The sequence below is a fragment of the Scyliorhinus torazame genome, chromosome 27 (genome assembly GCF_047496885.1).
Source record: "Scyliorhinus torazame isolate Kashiwa2021f chromosome 27, sScyTor2.1, whole genome shotgun sequence".
NCBI classification, from domain to species: Eukaryota; Metazoa; Chordata; class Chondrichthyes; order Carcharhiniformes; family Scyliorhinidae; genus Scyliorhinus; species Scyliorhinus torazame.
The window spans coordinates 1,980,882-2,001,833 of record NC_092733.1 but is presented as its reverse complement, the minus strand read 5'-3'; the positions used below and the strand labels follow the sequence as shown (position 1 = coordinate 2,001,833).

The following is a 20,952-nucleotide window of genomic DNA, read 5'->3' as shown; positions in this document are numbered from 1 at the left end:
GATAGGCTGTGGTATAAGAAGACTCCTTCCGTTGTCTAGGTCTTTCTTCAGCAGCCTCACGCCTGTTGCTTTGAACTTTAAGGTTGCTTTCCTGGTTGTTGTGCACTAGTTGTCTCTGTCAGCAGCCTCCTGTTCCCAGCCCCGGCAGTCATTTTAAGCCTGAAGGAGCTGTCTTTTCAGCTGGTCTTTGAAGCATTTGCAAGATGTACTTCAGTCTCGCTTACCAGAGCATAGTTCACCATATAGCACTACTTTTAGCATTCTGGAACCCTCCATGTATGGCATATACCTTGCACACCACAATTGGCGTTGTGAGAAAATATATTGACTGTGATATGGCCTCCAGGATGGTATGTTGACTCCCCAGTGGCAGGGTCAAGGATGTCACAGAGCGGCTGCAGGACATTCTTCTGGGGGAGAGTGAACAGCCAGATGTCGTGGTCCACATTGGAACAAATGATTTGGGTAGGAAAGGGGCTGGAGTCCTTCAAATAGGGATGCGATTCAGTGACTCTGTTGGGGCAGGCGCTGATCCAGGTGCAATGGGTGAATCACGCATGAGCCCCAAATGTGGACCAGTCATGACAGCACCTGGCGGGGAGTCTCCCAGGTCATTGGAGACCCCCTCGGTGGTCAGGAAGAGATCAGGGTGGCACCCTGGCACCCGGGCACCCTGGGAGTGTCATCTGGGCAGCAGATTAGCACAGGGCTAAATCGCTGGCTTTGAAAGCAGACCGAAACAGGCCAGCAGCACATTTCGATTCCCGTAACAGCCTCCCCGAACAGGCGCCGGAATGTGGCGACTAGGGGCTTTTCACAGTAACTTCATTTTGAAGCCTACTTGTGACAATAAGCGATTTTCATTTCATTTCATTTCATTTTCAGAAGGTTCCTCGTAGAGCATGGCGTGCCATTTTGTCCAGTAGCCCTGATCATTACCCCTCCTTTCAGGCCTGCCCCCCCCCCCACTATTTTTGACCTCACCCTCCCAACCTTGGGGAGCCCGCCGGACCCCCCCCCCGAAGGAATCTTTAATTTATGGGGATCTTAACCTGTCGAACCACGCCAAGTTTGGGGGAAGCTTAGTTGATGAATCAAGTCCTGGCGCAATACGACAAGTTATAAGATTTGTACTATTTGTAGACTGTGTTAAGTTGTTTGATTCCTTCTATTATTCGACTGTGTATAGTTGAAGGAATTTATATCATCTCTGCTATTCGGTTATCAGTAGCACTTTGCGAATACTGGAACTCAGCAGAAATTTGCAGTATAAACTTCTCAGGTGCCAAAAGGAATTGTTTTATTTGTAGTCGCTTGATTACAATTTGAAAGTCATTTAAAAGGCAATTCGTAGACAATTCGAAGCTTTCAGAGAATTACAGACATTATCTTTCTTTGCTTAGGCAGACAGCTCGAAAGTAACTTTTAAAAGGTCAAAGTCTGGCAATGAAACATGAAGAGAGAGAGAAAGCTAATCTTCATCTAAACTCAAACTCAAAGTCAAAAGTGGACTAACATCACTGACACAGACTGTTAGACTGACAGAACCCCCAAAAGACATCTCTAAAATGGAGACTATAAAGGACAAAACTGACTAAACTAACAGAAAGACAACACAAAGACATTTCCTCAACACACACCCCCAAAGACAATACACTTTCAAAGACAATAAAACCTAAAATGGCGGGGAGAAACTTTTCAGTTATACACTTTCATATCTGTCTTAAGTCGTCTAATTACACCCCAATATAATCCTAATTGGTTTGGGTTAGACTCAAACACATTTGATTTGATGGCAAGCCGTCCATCTTCAATGTGCAACATCAGCTTTTCTGACCTAGCTGTTATCTGCATTGTGAACAATGGTGCCTTCATGTTGCTGTGTATTCAATCCCTTGACCTTGACAATTAGCACAAGACAGTGTCAAATTATCTTGAAAATATGCATTTGCCAGAACAATGGACTTCAGTAAAAGTGAATTATGCTGTATAAATGGGTATTTAAAACTGGGGCTCAACATTTATGCTTAAACAGCTATCTTTTACCTATACTAGTTGTATTTGAAATACTTGGCTTCTACAGTCGGCCCTTTGATAAATCCAAAAATTGAGATATATCAGAAAAGATTAAAATACATCATTAATGCGATAGGATAGGTAAAAGCACAAAGAATCCTTGCAGTTTTAAACAATAAAATGGAATTAACATTGCAACAGGCATTTCAAAATAATTATTATAATTAATAAATTAATCAAATTTGATCACATTGGTAATTAATAATAACTTCATGTAAAATTATTATACAATAAAAGTTGAACATATGATCTAGTAATAAATGGTAAAATGATTATCAAAATGGACATCCTCTGGATTATGCACAAAAGCTTGTTGAAAGGGTTAATTTTCTTGCAGAGACAAAAAGAGGCGTCTAGCTTGGAATTATGCCATTCGCATCTTTAAACTTTTTTTTTGTCACTCAAATGGACTGGGAGTAAAAGTTGGATTGCTGCCAAATTCCCGTTATCAAATTTCTTTGAACGATATGTTCTTTTGGCTTTTAATCAAAGATTGTTGGTTTTCTTTTTTAAAAAAAAACAGCTTCCACATTGTTTGAAGTTTTAATTTCCAGGCTAATTTTAAACATTTATTTTAAAATATCAAATACAATAACTTATTAAATATATAACTGAACCAATCTTGTGCTGTATCTTGATTTTCTGTAGATGAATTTGTCGATTCTGTTAAAGGAAACACAGCTAACAAGATATGTTAACTTCTTTAAATTAATAAAGCAACGTTCAGAATGACAGTTTTCTTAAGTTGACAGTTCTTGGCAACTTTTTAGCGATACATTGAGGGTTCTTTAGCTGCTTTGATGGCAGCCGTTCTCTTCTGAGTAAGTTCCCTTTCTCGTTTGGAAATTTTCTTGTCCCAAGTAAACATCTTTCTGGGCAATTTGTGCTTTGTGAAAGCTAGCTTTGTGACTGTTAATACTGAGGTGGTTCAAGACCACCCGTAAGTCTTTGTCATGATCATCTTTATTGATAGAGGTTATCAGAACATCATCTTCATATTGGATAATGGTGGAAGGCCGAACAGGCAGTTGCCTGAGATGATTCTGTAAAGCCATGTGGTAAACAGTTGGGCTATTATGATACTGTTGTTGATTAACTGTAAAAGCAAAATATGGTTGTAGTTGCTTAGCCAGTGTTGCTGACCAGAAGCCATACTGGGTGTGTCTTGTTGGTACGTGTTACATGGTTGACCACGAGGTGGAGATGTATTGTAGTGAACATTGTCTACTTCATTATCATCTCTTGAATCCATCCGTTGTTTTTGATAGCATTTTGCCATCCAGTGTCCTACTCTACCACAGGAAAGACATTGTGGTATTTTCTTACGTGATTTTAATGGAGCAAGGGTACATGTTTGCTCTGGCGCTGGTGGTGAAATTGTAGTTAGTGCTGATATTCCTGCAGGTGCTGCAACAGCCGCCGCTGGAGCAGCAGGTAACATGGGCTGGATTTGAGCAATAGGCTGCATTTGAGCAGCTGCAGTGTTAAAAGTTGCCTGATTGTGCAAACCACGATCTATCTGAATGCATCGGTCAACTATGTCTCGGTATGTGCCAGCTGTGGCCCAAGCTGGTAAAACCAAATTCAAGGCAGCAGAAACTCCAGGTTTAACACTGGCTATAAAAGCCGTTTTTAATGGACTTAAAGTGCTTGCATCCCATGTGTCATTTTCCTGGTCGAGTGTCATCCCTGAATATTCCATCCAAGTATGTAAAAATCTTTCCTCAAAATCCTGAATATCTTCATAATTTTTTTGAAAGCAAGCTGTGATCTTAGACCAATTGGTCCTCGGGGGGCGAAATTGTAACAGCCAATTCTTGATTGTTAGCCAACCAGCTTCTAAATTTTGCAAATCGTCTCCAAGGGCAACTTCTACTTCATTTCTAATGGTTGAACTTATACGAGTACCTAGCATGATAGTCAGAATTTGTACTCCATCAAATGGGTGGAGACTACTATAAATGGCTTGTAATCTGTGAATTCCATCCCATGTGGTCTTACCACCCTTTTTAGGGTGTGGAAGACCCTTGGACCATTCGTCAATTTTAGAAGGATCAATTTGTTCATGAACCCATTGGTGGTCAAATATGTTTCTAGTGATAGTTTCACCATCTTCCTCTATTTTTTTGCTTCCAACTCTAACCCGTTTGTGTTTTAAAGGGGCTAGTCGAATTGCTTTAGTATTTTGTATTGTAGGAACACTATCTTCGTTTGATTCATCCGACAGAGAAAATGATTTATGTTTAACAATTGATCTTGGCTGTGCAATTGCCGATTGTGCCACTAGGCGAGTGGCTTGGACTGCTTTCTGAGTTTGTTCAATCTTTTGTACAGAAAGCATGTTTGTCAAAGAATTGCAATGTTCAGTCACGCTGGTTATATTTCTTTCTAAAACACATCTTTCTTTCACTAACTTGCAATTTTCAAGTTCAATTCGCTCAGTTTTTAATTGCAATTGTCGGTATTTTGACTCCACTTCAAAGACTTGATTTTGGAATTCTGTTATTTGAAAAGATAACTGTTGGAGCTCAGAGGTTTTGTTTCGCAAATCTGTTTTAATTTCATCATAATGCTCAAGTTTGGATTTTGCATCTTGCAATTCTTCAACAACTGCAATTAGTTGCTTTTTAGTGGACCTATACTCATCATTGCTTCGCTCAGTAGTTAATTGCAACTGTTGGTATTTTGACTCCACTTTAAAAACTTGGATTTGAAATTGCTGGAGTTCAGAGGCTTTGTTTTGCAAATCTGTTCTAATTTCATCATAATGCTCAAGTTTGGATTTTGCAACTTGCAAATCTGTTTTAATTTCATCAGAATGCTCAAGTTTGGATTTTGCATCTTGTAAATCTGTTTCAAGTTTGGATTTTGCATCTTGCAATTCTGTTTTAATTTCATCATAATGCTCAAGTTTGGATTTTGCATCTTGCAAATCTGTTTCAAGTTTGGATTATGCATCTTGCAATTCTGTTTTAATTTCATCATAATGCTCAAGTTTGGATTTTGCATCTTGCAATTCTGTTTCAAGTTTGGATTTTGCATCTTGCAATTCTGTTTTAATTTCATCATAATGCTCAAGTTTGGATTTTGCAACTTGCAAATCTGTTTTAATTTCATCAGAATGCTCAAGTTTGGATTTTGCATCTTGCAAATCTGTTTCAAGTTTGGATTTTGCATCTTGCAATTCTGTTTTAATTTCATCATAATGCTCAAGTTTGGATTTTGCATCTTGCAAATCTGTTTTAATTTCATCATAATGCTCAAGTTTGGATTTTGCAACTTGCAAATCTGTTTTAATTTCATCAGAATGCTCAAGTTTGGATTTTGCATCTTGCAAATCTGTTTCAAGTTTGGATTTTGCATCTTGCAATTCTTCAACAACTGCAATTAGTTGCCTTTTAGTAGACCTATACTCATCATCACTTCGTTCAGTATTTAATTGCAGCTGTTGGTATTTTGACTCCATTTTAAAAACTTGATTTTGGAATTCTGACTCCACTTTAAAAACTTGATTTTGAAATTCTGCGATTTGAACATTTAACTGCTGGAGTTCAGAGGTTTTATTTTGCAAATCTGTTCTAATTTCATCATAATGCTCAAGTTTGGATTTTGCATCTTGCAAATCTTCAAGAACTGCACTTAGTTGGTCTTTAGTGGACTGAAGCTGATGATCACTTTTATTTTTAACAATGATCTCTTGCTGACTGTGTATCTGTCCTGTAATTACCAGGGACCATTTTACACGTTCTGCACCGTGTAATCGTGTGCATTTTCCCCATGCTCTCTTGATATTATTGAAGGACCACTGTCCTCTGGGGATATCATACTTTGATTCAATTTTTTTTGAGGTTTCACATAGGTTAAAATGTCTGCGAGTGAAAGATCTACTGGAATACCAGAAACATCTGGTATTCCAGCACCCCCCTTGGATGTAGTGGGGAGTAATTTTCTGTCTGCTAAAGGCTCTGAATCTACACTTTGAATTGGATCAGCCATAACTTTTCTTGATCGCTGACTGCCGTTTTATTTTAGTTACTGCAGTGACTAATCTTCCAGTCACGTCTGATAGTCTGACCGACTGGCACTTGATTTATTTAACACAGTCTATAAAAAATGTTCTTTTCAAGGGTCGAAGTACTGATTGATGCGGCTTTAAGACCTTTAAAGGGTGAAAAAGATATTTCTTACCCTAGTCTAGCCGTGGGTTCCGGCTGTCTTCTGGGCCTCCTCCGATTATCTCCGAAGCTTCCCGAAGGTTCCCGACCTCCTCCGATTATCTTCGAAGCTTTCCGTCGTCACCTGGGCCTCCGAAGGTCGTCCTCAGTACTCCCCCCTTCTGCCTGACTATGCCAAAATGAAGGAATCTTTAATTTATGGGGATCTTAACCTGTCGAACCACACCAAGTTTGGGGGAAGCTTAGTTGATGAATCAAGTCCTGGCGCAATACGACAAGTTATAAGATTTGTACTATTTGTAGACTGTGTTAAGTTGTTTGATTCCTTCTATTATTCGACTGTGTATAGTTGAAGGAATTTATATCATCTCTGCTATTCGGTTATCAGTAGCACTTTGCGAATACTGGAACTCAGCAGAAATTTGCAGTATAAACTCTTCAGGTGCCAAAAAGAATTGTTTTATTTGTAGTCGCTTGATTACAATTTGAAAGTCATTTAAAAGGCAATTCGTAGACAATTCGAAGCTTTCAGAGAATTACAGACATTATCTTTCTTTGCTTAGGCAGACAGCTCGAAAGTAACTTTTAAAAGGTCAAAGTCTGGCAATGAAACATGAAGAGAGAGAGAAAGCTAATCTTCATCTAAACTCAAACTCAAAGTCAAAAGTGGACTAACATCACTGACACAGACTGTTAGACTGACAGAACCCCCAAAAGACATCTCTAAAATGGAGACTATAAAGGACAAAACTGACTAAACTAACAGAAAGACAACACAAAGACATTTCCTCAACACACACCCCCAAAGACAATACACTTTCAAAGACAATAAAACCTAAAATGGCGGGGAGAAACTTTTCAGTTATACACTTTCATATCTGTCTTAAGTCGTCTAATTACACCCCAATATAATCCTAATTGGTTTGGGATTCAAACACATTTGATTTGATGGCAAGCCGTCCATCTTCAATGTGCAACATCAGCTTTTCTGACCTAGCTGTTATCTGCATTGTGAACAATGGTGCCTTCATGTTGCTGTGTATTCAATCCCTTGACCTTGACAATTAGCACAAGACAGTGTCAAATTATCTTGAAAATATGCATTTGCCAGAACAATGGACTTCAGTAAAAGTGAATTATGCTGTATAAATGGGTATTTAAAATTGGGGCTCAACATTTATGCTTAAACAGCGATCTTTTACCTATACTAGTTGTATTTGAAATACTTGGCTTCTACACCCCCCCCCCCCCCCCCCCCCCCCACCTCCTTCAACTTGGCAAGGCCCCCCACACCACCATTTAGATTTCTGGGATACTGGGAACGGGCTCTGGGGGAGTCGGCACCTGTACAACACAGACCGGTTGCATCTGAACAGAGCTGGGACTGCGTCCCTTGTGGGACATTTTGCTGGGGCTGTCGGGAGGTCTTTAAACTAACTCGGCGGGTGTGGGAACCTGGAGGTAATATTAGATAGAAATACCAGGATGCATAAAATACGGGAGGGACAGAAAGCAATCGTACAGAGAATAGTAAGTTTATAAATGAAGTCAGAGTAAGGGAGAAAGTAATGACGTCTAAATCAATGTGTATGAATGTAAATGCACAAAGTATGGTAAATAAGATTGGAGAATTGCAGAATCAGATTGTGTTGTGGAAATATGATGTTGTAGCAATAACAGAGACCTGACTCAAGGAAGGGTGAGACTGAGTGTTAAATATTCGTGGGTACAAGGTGTTCAGAAAATATAGGAAATGGGGAGGGGTGGCGGTATTGGTAAAGGAGAAGCGTTGCAGTGTTGGAGAAAGAGGATGTCCCAGAGGATTCAAGGACAGAATCAATTTGGCTAAAGCTAAGGGACAAAAAGGATGAATTACATTGCTGGGTATAGTATGGGCCAAGTGCTGGAAAATGGGTTTGGAATATTTAGGTGGTTGTTTTTGACCGATGCCTTTTCTGTGCTGTCGACCCCTATGACTTTCACATAGACATAGATCATACAGTGCAGAAGGAGGCCATTTGGCCCATCGAGTCTGCACCGACCCACTTAAGCCCTCACTTCCACCCTATCCCCGTAACCCAATAACCCCTCCTAACCTTTTTGGACACTAAGGGCAATTTATCACGGCCAATCCACCTAACCTGCACATCTTTGGACTGTGGGAGGAAACCGGAGCACCCGGAGGAAACCCACGCAGACACGGGGAGAACGTGCAGACTCCGCACAGACAGTGACCCAGCGGGGAATCGAACCTGGGACCCTGGAGCTGTGAAGCCACAGTGCTATCCACTTGTGCTACCGTGCTGCCCGGTCTCTAGTCTATACACTGTTAACTAGTGAGAAGGGGATAGAAGAACAAATCTGGAAGGGAAATTACAAAGAGATGCAAACATTATACAGTAGTTATAATGGAGAACTTTGATTACCCAAATGTAGACTGGGACTGTGGCAGCAGAGAGTAATTGTTAATGGATATTTTTCAAACTGGAGGAAGGATTGTAGAGGTGTTCCCCAGGTGTTGGTATTGGGACGCTTGCTTTTCCTGATATATACTAATGATCGAGATCTTGGTGTGCAGGGGACAATTTTAAAGTATTGCAAGAGAAGGGAGTAGAACTTCAGAAGGACATTGACAACAGAAATGCAGATGACAAGATTTTAGTGGTGCCTGCACCCATTAGGGAGGTCCATCTACAGGCCTCGAGGCTTCTTAGAAGGTTCTCATATCTTCCATCGGTGCATCCTCTCAGTGAGCATTGTCCACTAGTTTCTGATGACTTTGAAGTTTGTTTTTGTGGAGTGTTTCAGGGTTCCCTATGTGCAGCTTTTGCAGCCTGGTCATCAGGGAATCCAAGAAATCTATCGTGGCAGGAACTGAAGTCTGTCCTTCAGGAAACAACAGGAAGAAACCAAGATTGATTTCATGAAAACAACATGAAATCCAAGAGTTTCTCCAAGAGATAGAGGGATAACACTCAAGAAATGTCAAACTTTTTGCGAGTTATTGTCATCTGCATTTCTGTAAGTTTTTCCTCATGCAAAAAGGACCAAGAAAATTACAAACCAACATCATGGACTCCTTGCAGTTCTCGTTTTTTGGTGGTGGCTACACCTGGTTTTATTGGAGATAATTGTTCAGCTTGATTTATCGAGAAAATGCATAATGTTAATGGCAGCTGTAAAGTGAACGAACAAAAGTTAGTTGTCCCGCTCTTCCGTTTTTATAATAAATCCCCCTAGTGCATTTCATTTCAGAGCTTGCTCGTCTGCCTGAAGGAAGAATTCTACACGAAGGGAACACACACAGGCAACATGGTCAAATCTCCATGATGGGGCGTCGAGGTGAACCTCCTCCCAGATTGCATGGAGGTGAGGAAAACCACTACAGTCAAACAATAGTGAGTGAAACTTTAACTGTATCACAGATTGGGTACATTGAGCACACTCTTGTCTTGCATGTCAGCTTCTAGGCAGTGCAGAGGGAGTACTCTGAATTTAACCTATGTTATGCTTAAAATGAGAGAAAGAAAGAATTTAACTTAGAAAGCACCAATTAGATACATTTGTTGAAATGCCGTGATTATAATATTGGGAAGTATAGGAGTCAATTTGCACACAACAAATTGCTGCCTCACAAAGCCAGGGACCGGATTCAATTCCGGCCTTGGGTGACTGTCTCTGTGGAGTCTGCACGTTCTCCCCGTGTCTGCGTGGGTTTCCTCCGGATGCTCTAGTTTCCTTCCACAGTCCAAAGATGTGCAAGTTTGGTGGATTGGCCATGATCAATTGCCCCTTAGTGTCCAAAGATGTACAGGTTAGATGGGGTTATGGGGTCGCGGGGATGTGGCAGGGGAATGGATGTGGCAGGGGTGCTCTTCCAGCGGGTCAGAGTAAACTTGATGGGCCGAATGGCCTCCTCCTGCACTGTAGGGATTCTATGAGTTAACAAGATCCCACAAACAACAATAAGATGGTGACCACAAAATCTCTTTTAGTGATGTCGGTTGAGGTACTCCCCTGCTTTTATTTAGTTAGTGTTGTTGGATCTTTGACTTCCACCTCAAAGTACAAAGAACAAAGAAATGTACAGCACAGGAACAGTCCCTTCGGCCCTCCAAGCCCGTGCCGACCATGCTGCCCGACTAAACTACAATCTTCTACACTTCCTGGGTCCGTATCCCTCTATTCCCATCCTATTCATTTATTTGTCAAGATGCCCCTTAAATGCCACTATCGTCCCTGCTTCCACCACCTCCTCCGGCAGCGAGTTCCAGGCACCCACTACCCTCTGTGTAAAAAAACTTGCCTCGTACATCTACTCTAAACCTTGCCCCTCTTACCTTAGACCTATGCCCCCTAGTAATTGACCCCTCTACCCCAGGGAAAAGCCTCTGACTATCCACTCTGTCTATGCCCCTCATAATTTTGTAGACCTCTATCAGGTCGCCCCTCAACCTCCTTCGTTCCAGTGAGAACAAATCGAGTTTATTCAACCGCTCCTCATAGCTAATGCCCTCCATACCAGGCAACATTCTGGTAAATCTCTTCTGCACCCTCTCTAAAGCCTCCACATCCTTCTGGTAGTGTGGCGACCAGAATTGAACACTATACTCCAAGTGTGGCCTAACTAAGGTTCTATACAGCTGCAACATGACTTGCCAATTCTTATACTCAATGCCCTGGCCAATGAAGGCAAGCATGCCATATGCCTTCTTGACTACCTTCTCCACCTGTGTTGCCCCTTTCAGTGACCTGTGGACCTGTACTCCTAGATCTCTCTGACTTTCAATACTCTTGAGGGTTCTACCATTCACTGTATATTCCCTACCTGCATTAGAGCTTCCAAAATGCATTACCTCACATTTGTCCGGATTAAACTCCATCTGCCAGCTCTCCGCCCAAGTCTCCAGACAATCTAAATCCTGCTGTATCCTCCGACAGTCCTCATCGCTATCCGCAATTCCACCAACCTTTGTGTCGTCTGTAAACTTACTAATCAGACCAGTTACATTTTCCTCCAAATCATTTATATATCCTACAAACAGCAAAGGTCCCAGCACTGATCCCTGTGGAACACCACTGGTCACAGCCCTCCAATTAGAAAAGCATCCTTCTATTGCCACTCTCTGCCTTCTATGACCTAGCCAGTTCTGTATCCACCTTGCCAGCTCACCCCTGATCCTGTGTGACTTCACCTTTTGTACTAGTCTACCATGAGGGACCTTGTCAAAGGCCTTACTGAAGTCCATATAGACAACATCCACTGCCCTGCCTGCATCAATCATCTTTGTGACCTCCTCAAAAAACTCTTATCAAGTTAGTGAGACACGACCTCCCCTTCACAAAACCATGCTGCCTCTCACTAATAGGTCCATTTGCTTCCAAATGGGAGTAGATCCTGTCTCGAAGAATTCTCTCCAGTAATTTCCCTACCACTGAAGTAAGGCTCACCGGCCTGTAGTTCCCTGGAGTATCCTTGCTACCCTTCTTAAACAGAGGAACAACATTGGCTATTCTCCAGTCCTCCGGGACATCACCTGAAGACAGTGAGGATCCAAAGATTTCTGTCAAGGCCTCAGCAATTTCCTCTCCAGCCTCCTTCAGTATTCTGGGGTAGATCCCATCAGGCCCTGGGGACTTATCTACCTTAATATTTTTTAAGACACCCAACACCTCGTCTTTTTGGATCTCAATGTGACCCAGGCTATCTACACACCCTTCTCCAGACTCAACATCTACCAATTCCTTCTCTTTGGTGAATACTGATGCAAAGTATTCATTTAGTACCTCGTTCATTTCCTCTGGCTCCACACATAGATTCCCTTGCCCATCCTTCAGTGGGCCAACCCCTTTCCCTGGCTACCCTCTTGCTTTTTATGTACGTGTAAAAAGCCTTGAGATTTTCCTTAACCCTATTTGCCAATTACTTTTCGTGACCCCTTCTAGCCCTCCTGACTCCTTGCTAAATGTCCTTCCTACTTTCCTTATATTCCACACAGGCTTTGTCTGTTCCCAGCCTTTTAGCCCTGCCAAATGCCTCCTTTTTCTTTTTGACGAGGCCTACAATATCTCTCGTTATCCCACTTGAAAGCCTCACACATGTCAGATGTTGATTTGCCCTCAAACATCCACCCCCAATCTATGTTCTTCAGTTCCCGCTTAATATTGTTATAATTAGCCTTCCCCCAATTTAGCACATTCATCCTAGGACCACTCTTATCCTTGTCCACCAGCACTTTAAAACTTACTGAATTGTGGTCACTGTTCCCGAAATGCAACCACCTGGCCGGGCTCATTCCCCAATACCAGGTCCAGTACCGCCCCTTCCCTAGTTGGACTGTCTACATATTGTTTTAAGAAGCTCTCCTGGATGCTCCTTACAAACTCTGCCCCGTCTAAGCCCCTGGCACTAAGTGAGTCCCAGTCAATATTGGGGACGTTGAAATCTCCCATCACCACAACCCTGTTGTTTTTACTCTTTTCCAAAATCTGTCTACCTATCTGCTCCTCTATCTCCCGCTGGCTGTTGGGAGGCCTGTAGTAAACCCCCAACATTGTGACTGCACCCTTCTTATTCCTGATCTCTACCCATATAGCCTCACTGCCCTCTGAGGTGTCCTCCCGTAGTACAGCTGTGATATTCTCCCTAACCAGTAGCGCAACTCCGACACCCCTTTTACATCCCCCTCTATCCCGCCTGAAACATCTAAATCCTGGAACGTTTAGCTGCCAATCCTGCCCTTCCCTCAACCAGCTCTCTGTAATGGCAACAACACCATAGTTCCAAGTACTAATCCAAGCTCTAAGTTCATCTGCCTTATCCGTAATACTTATTGCATTAAAACATATGCACTTCAGGCCACCAGACCAGCTGTGTTCAGCAACTTCTCCCTGTCTGCTCTGCCTCAGAGCCACACTGTCCCTATTCCCTAGTTCTCCCTCAATGCTCTCACCTTCTGACCTATTGCTCCCGTGCCCACCCCTCTGCCATACTAGTTTAAACCCTCCCGTTTGACACTAGCAAACCTCGCGGCCAGGATATTTATGCCTCTCCAGTTTAGATGCAACCCGTCCTTCTTATATAGGTCACACCTGCCCCGGAAGAGCTCCCAGTGGTCCAGATAACGGAAACCCTCCCTCCTACACCAGCTGTTTAGCCACGTGTTTAGCTGCCCCATCTTCCTATTTCTAGCCTCACTGGCACGTGGCACAGGGAGTAATCCCGAGATTACAACTCTAGAGGTCCTGTCTTTTAACTTTCTGCCTAGCTCCCTGAACTCCTGCTGCAGGACCTCATGCCCCTTCCTGCCTATGCCGTTAGTACCAATATGTACAACGACCTCTGCCTGTTTGCCCTCCCCCTTCAGGATGCCCTCTACCCGTTCGGAGACATCCTGGACCCTGGCAACAGGGAGGCAACAGAAAATACGGAGGCTGGGGATTGAGGGTGATTTAGAGATGTGGATCAGAAATTGGCTAGCTGAAAGAAGACAGAGGGTGGTGGTTGATGGGAAATGTTCAGAATGGAGTTCAGTTACAAGTGGCATACCACAAGGATCTGTTCTGGGGCCGTTGCTGTTTGTCATTTTTATCAATGACCTAGCGGAGGGCGCAGAAGGGTGGGTGAGTAAATTTGCAGACGACACTAAAGTCGGTGGTGTTGTCGACCGTGTGGAAGGATGTAGCAGGTTACAGAGGGACATAGATAAGCTGCAGAGCTGGGCTGAGAGGTGGCAAATGGAGTTTAATGTAGAGAAGTGTGAGGTGATTCACTTTGGAAGGAATAACAGGAATGCGGAATATTTGGCTAATGGTAAAGTTCTTGAAAGTGTGGATGAGCAGAGAGATCTCGGTGTCCATGTACATAAATCCCTGAAAGTTGCCACCCAGGTTGATAGGGTTGTGAAGAAGGCCTATGGAGCGTTGGCCTTTATTGGTAGAGGGATTGAGTTCCGGAGTCATGAGGTCATGTTGCAGCTGTACAAAACTCTGGTACGGCCGCATTTGGAGTATTGCGTACAGTTCTGGTCACCGCATTATAGGAAGGACGTGGAAGCTTTGGAGCGGGTGCAGAGGAGATTTACCAGGATGTTGCCTGGTATGGAGGGAAAATCTTATGAGGAAAGGCTGATGGACTTGAGGTTGTTTTCGTTAGAGAGAAGAAGGTTAAGAGAAGACTTAATAGAGGCATACAAAATGATCAGGGGGTTAGATAGGGTGGACAGTGAGAGCCTTCTCCCGCGGATGGAAATGGCTAGCACGGGGGGACATAGCCTTAAACTGAGGGGTAATAGATATAGGACAGAGGTCAGAGGTAGGTTCTTTACGCAAAGAGTGGTGAGGCCGTGGAATGCCCTGCCTGCAACAGTAGTGAACTCGCCAACATTGAGGGCATTTAAAAGTTTATTGGATAAGCATATGGATGATAATGGCATAGTGTCGGTTAGATGGCTTTTGTTTTTTGACTTCCCATGTCGGTGCAACATCGTGGGCCGAAGGGCCTGTACTGCGCTGTATCGTTCTATGTTCTATACCATCCTGGAGTCTCGTCCACGTCCACAGAAGGGCCTATCTGTGCCCCTGACTATAGAGTCCCCTGTTACTATTGCTCTTCTGCGCTTTGACCCTCCCTTCTGAACATCAGAGCCAGCCGTGGTGCCACTGCTCTGGCGGCTGCTGTTTTCCCCTGATAGGCTATCCCCCCCCGACAGTATCCAAAGGGGTATACCTGTTCGAGAGGGGGACAACCACAGGGGATTCCTGCACTGACTGCCTGCCCTTTCTGGTGGTCACCCATTTCTCTGCCTGCACCTTGGGTGTGACCACATTTATATAACTGCGATCTATGACGCTTTCCGCCACCTGCATGCTCCTAAGTGCATCCAATTGCTGCTCCAACCGAACCATGCGGTCTGTGAGGAGCTCCAGTTGGGTGCACTTTCTGCAGATGAAGCCATCCGGGACGCTGGAAGCCTCCCGGACCTGCCACATCTCACAGTCAGAGCACTGCAGAGTAGATGGGGGGGGCATCAGGTTAATGTCTTATTTGAAAGATGGCACTTGCAACAATGCAGTGCTGCATTAAACTTATCAACCTAGATTATGTGCTGAAGTTTCTGCAGTGGAATCTGAACCTGCAACCTTCTGACTCAGAGGGAAGAGTGCTACCACTGATCTATGACTGACTCCTTGAAAGCTGTTAATGGGGCAATGTTCCCTCCAACCTTCCCTTTTCTGTCATGAAAGTGCTGGTTCTTGTTTGGGGAATGATCACTTTAGCCTGCTAATAAATCATCAAAATTGCATTCTTTCTTGACTTTAGAGTCTTTCTTCATAACTATATTTCCTCATACCAGACAAAATCCTAGTCAATCTGTGCTGAATCGCCTCCACTGCTCGAATATCTTTTCTATAGTGGCAGCCCAAAATTTGAGATCATACTTAACAAATGTTTCATATATATTCACCATTAGATCTTGTTATATTCTGCACGTCTTGTCATAAAAAACAAAACTCTGTGGTATTTTTATCCTTTTATCCACTTGAGGTGCTGCGTTAAATGTCTTTTGAACCTGAACTCCCAAATATCTTTTCTCTTCTACTTGACTCAACTTTCCTCCCATTCAAAGTTTTTATTGCTTTTATTGAAAATATATCACCCAGCGTTTACTCACATTGATTATTGTCTACCACTTCGTTGTTTATTCTTATTGATATCCCCTTGCAAATTTCTTTGGTCCTCAGAATTAGTTTAATGTTTTATTTTCGTCTGTAAAATTAGACACCAAATTTAATCGGATAAAATTATTCATTGCTGGGCGGCACAGTGACGCACTGGTTAGCCTTGCTGTCTCACGGCGCCGAGGACCCAGGTTCGATCCTGGCCCCGGGTCACTGTGGAGTTTGCACGTTCTCCCCGTGCCTGCATGGGTCTCAACCCCCACAACCCAAAGATATGCAGGGTAGGTGGATTGGCCACACTAAATTGCCCCCTGATTAGGAAAAAAATAATTTTGCACTCTAAAATTTTTTTTTTTTAATCCATTTCTTTTTTGGGACAGATTACCTGTGAGTCCCGCCAAACGATTCCCATAATTTGACTTTTTCTCCCCTTAACACGCCCCCCCCCCCCAACCAACTATCCACTGGTAACGAACAGGTCCTCAAACAGGGACACAAACAACCTCTCCATCTCGGCCAGATCCCCCTGCCCGTGATATCAAGGGCAAACATAATCTTCTCCAGTTTAAGGAATTCCACAACACCCCTACCATGCCGACACCCTCGGCGGCTCCACCAACCTCCACTTCTCTAGAATTCATCGTCGGGCGATCAACATGGCAAAAGCCACAACATCAACTCCCCTACCCTCCAGCAGCTCCAACACTCCAAAGATCACCGCTAGAGGGCCCGGCGACATCTCCACCCCCACTAGCTTTGATAACGTTTTAAATATTGAGCCCCAGAACCCTACCAATCACAGAAATTACCAGAACATGTGGACGTGATTTGCTGGCCCCCCTCCACATCTCTCACACCTATCTTCTACCTCCGCAAAGAACCATTCATCCGAGCCCACATCACATGAGCCCTATGTGTCACTTTGAACTAAACCAAGCTCATCCTAGCACAAGACAACAGAGCATTGACCCGGTGCATATTCTCACTCCACAACCCCCTACTCAACTCCATACCCAGCTCCTCCTCCCAACTCCGCTTAACCTCCTCAATTGGCACTTTCCCTGCTCCCACCAGCCATCCATGTATATCCGTGATCTTCCCATCCCCCAACTCATCTGACGACAACAGCCTGTCCAACAGAGTGTGCTCCGGCAACCGAAGGAACGAGGGCATCTCCTTCCGCACAAAATCCCGTAACTATATACCTGTACTCCCCTGCCCTGGAAACTCATCTTTCTCCTGCTACTACCCCAAGCTCGCAAACCTTCCTTCCACAAACAAGTCCATCACCCGTTCCACCCCTTCGCCATATGTCACATCCATCCCTGCCAGGCAAACCGGTGATTCCCACAAATAGGGACCAGCACCGACATACCCCGCCCATTCCAAAATGTCACCTCAGCTGGTTCCAAACCTTTAAGGATGAAGCCACCACTGGACTCCTCCAGGGTAAATGGCAGCGGGCCCACAGCCAGAGCCCTCAGACTTGTCCCCACACACAACATCTCCACAAAGAACAAAGAAAAGTACAGCACAGGAACAGGCCCTTCAGCCCCCCCAAGCCTGCGCCAACCATGCTGCCCGTCTAAACTAAATCCAACGACACTTCCGGGGTACGTATCCCTCTATTCCCATACTATTCATGTATTTGTCAAGATGCCCCGAAACATCACTATCATCCCTGCTTCCACCACCTCCAAGCACCCACTATCACCCACTAACTTCCCTCGCACATCTCCTCTCAACTTTGCCCCTTGCACCGTAACCCATGTCCCCTAGTAATTGACTCTTCCACCCTGGGAAAAAGCTTCTGACTATCCACTCCATCCATGCCCCTCATAATTTTGTAGACCTCTATCAGGTCGCTCCTCAACCTCCGTCATTACAGTGAGAACAAACCAAATTTATCCAGCCTCTCTTCATAGGTTTGAGCCTGCTCCGCCATTCATTATGATCATGGCTGATCATCCAACTCAATAGCCTAATCCTGCTTTCTCCCCCATATCCTTTGACCTCCTTTTCCCTAAGTCCTATATCTGACTGCTTCTTGAAAACATGTAATAGAGCAGAGAACATACAGTGCAGAAGGAAGCCATTCGGCCCATCGAGTCTGCACCGACCCACTTAAGCCCTCACTTCCACCCTATCCCCGTAACCCAATAACCCCTCCTAACCTTTTTGGTCACTAAGGGCAATTTATCATGGCCAATCCAACTAACCTGCACGTCTTTGGACTGTGGGAGGAAACCGGAGCACCCGGAGGAAACACGCAGACACGGGGAGAATGTGCAGACACCACACAAGACAGTGACCCAGCAGGGAATCGAACCTGACACCCTGGCGCTGTGAAGCCACAGTGCTATCCACTTATGCTACCGTGCTGCCCATAATGTTTTGAACTCAACTACCTCCTGTGATAACGAATTCTACAGGCCGACCACTCTCTGGGTGAAGAAATGTCTCCTCATCTCTGTCCTAAATGGTCTACCCCGTATCCTCAGACTGTGACCCCTGGTTCTGGACACACCCACCATCGGGAACATACTTCCTGCATCTACCCTGTCCAGTCCTGTTAGAATTTAATAGGTTTCTATGAGATCCCCCCTCATTCTTCTGAACTCAAGAGAATATAATCCTAACCGACTCTTTCTCTCCTCATACATCAGTCCTGCTATCCTAGAAATCAGTCTGGTACACCTTCGCTGCACTCCCTCTAGAGCAAGAAAATCCTTCCTCAGAAAAGGAGACCAAAACAGCACACAATACTCCAGGCGTGGCCTCACCAATGCTCTGTATAATTGCAGCAAGACATCCCTGCTCCTGTACTCGAAACTTCACGCAATGAAGGCCAGCATACTGATGCACAATCAATTACACTCAAGACGAAGTGATTCCATAACTGAAGGCTTTAATCTGCTAGAACCTTTTCCCCAGCAGTTTTGATAGAAAAAGTGAAGGCTGCTGGGACGGCACCATCTCTTATACCCTGCCTTCAGGGCGGAGCTACGCAATACAGCCAATGGTATACTCCAGGGCCCAACCAATGGTCATCAGCCTCTCAGCTACCGCAATACCTGGTACTACCACATTCACCCCCTGTTAAAAAGAGCCCGGCGGGGTGGTGGCCAGCGTTAATAATCGCCTTTAGCATGGTATGACCAGGTATGGAGGTACCGTGATGTCGAGGTTATGTACAAAACAAAGTGTTCATAGTGCAGCAATCAGTCGATCGGGCGGCCTGGTCGTCCTTCTGGAGCATCTGGGCTTCGGCAGTGATTCTGACGGGGGTCCCGGCGGTTGCGACTCCGGGAGCGTGGTGTCGTCCTCCCTGGCAGCTTTGTCACCCCTAGGCGGCGCTGTAGGGGCAAAAGATTGACAGGGAGGTGGGGCGCCTGTAGGGGGCGTCGGTGGGTGGTCAGGCCTGAGCAGGAGCGGCGGGAGTACTGACCCTCCAGTGAGGTGCTGTGGGGGAGGCGGGTGTGGGGGCAATGGCTCGGGTGCGCGTGGGGTTCCGGCGGGCGCCAGGTCCCGAAGGGAGACTGTGTCTTGCCGGCCGTCAGGGAACGCCACATAGGCGTACTGGGGGTTAGCGTGCAGCAGGTGGACCCTCTCGACCAACGGGTCCGACTTGTGCGCCCGCACGTGCTTCCGAAGCAGGATGGGTCCGGGTGTCGCTAGCCAGGTTGGAAGCGAGGTCCCGGAGGTGGACTGCCTGGGGAAAACAAGGAGACGTTCATGAGGTGTCTGATTTGTGGTTGTACAGAGCAGTGACCGGATGGCGTGGAGGGCTATCGGGAGGACCTATTGCCAGCGGGGGACCTGGAGGTTCCTGGACCAGATGGCCAGTAGAATGGTCTTCCAGACCGTTCCGTTCTCCGTCTCTACCTGCCCGTTTCCCCGGGGGTTGTAACTGGTCGTCCTGCTCGAGGTAATGCCCTTGCTGAGCAGGAATTGACGCAATTCGTCGCTCATAAAAGAGGACCCCCTATCACTGTGAATGTATGCGGGGAAACCGAACAGTGTAAAGATACCCTGGAGGGCCTTGATGACGGTGGTTGTGGTCATGTCTGGGCAGGGGATGGCGAATGGGAACCGGGAGTACTCATCAATCACGTTCAGGAAGTACGTGTTGCGGTCGGTGGAGGGGAGGGGGCCTTTGAAGTCCATGCTGAGGCGTTCAAAGGGACGGGAAGCCTTTATCAGGTGCGCCTTCTCTGGCCGGTAGAAGTGCGGTTTGCACTCCGCGCAGATTTGGCAGTCCCTGGTGACTGTCCTGACCTCCTCGATGGAGTAGGGCAGGTTGTGGGTCTTGACGAAATGGAAAAAACGAGTGACCCCCGAGTGGCAGAGGTCCTCGTGGAGGGCTCGGAGGCGGTCCACTTGTGCAGTGGCACAAGTGCCGCGGGACAGGGCATCAGGAGGCTCGTTCAGCTTCCCCGGACGGTACGAGATCTCGTAGTTGAAGGTGGAGAGTTCTATCCTCCACCGCAAGATCTTGTCGTTTTTAATCTTGCCCCGCTGTGCATTATCGAACATGAAGGCCACCGACCGTTGGTGCATGAGGAGAGTGAACCTCCTGCCGGCCAGGTAATGCCTCCAATGTCTCACAGCTTCGACTATGGCTTTTTTGACCGAGGAGTAGCGAATTTCGGAAGCATGGAGGGTACGGGAGAAGAAAGACACGGGGCTGCCCGCTTGGTTGAGGGTGGCGGCCAGAGCTATGTCGAACGCATCGCTCTCGACCTGGAAGGGGAGGGACTCGTCGATAGCGCGCATCGTGGCCTTTGCAATGTCTGCTTTGATGCGGCTGAAGGCCTGGCGGGCCTCCGTCGACAGGGGGAAGGTTGTGGACTGTATTAGGGGTCGGGCTTTGTCTGCGGAATTGAGGACCCACTGTGCATAATAGCTGAAGAACCCGAGGCAGCGCTTCAGGGCCTCGGGGCAGTGAGGGAGGGGGAACTCTATAAGGGGGCGCATGCGCTCAGGGTCGGGGCCTATGACTCCACTTCGCACTACGTAG

General features: G+C 45.5%; 1 protein-coding gene across 3 annotated transcripts in view; it reads left to right on the top strand.

The window, feature by feature from the left end:
• Positions 1 to 20,952, top strand: part of LOC140403122 (uncharacterized) — a 164,501-nt gene that overhangs the window by 2,236 nt on the left and 141,313 nt on the right. For all 3 annotated transcript variants that reach the window (XM_072490766.1, XM_072490765.1, XM_072490764.1), the window contains exon 2: positions 9,507 to 9,620. In XM_072490766.1, the coding sequence (XP_072346867.1) occupies positions 9,507 to 9,620 (114 nt within the window). The remainder of the gene's footprint in view (positions 1 to 9,506; positions 9,621 to 20,952) is intronic.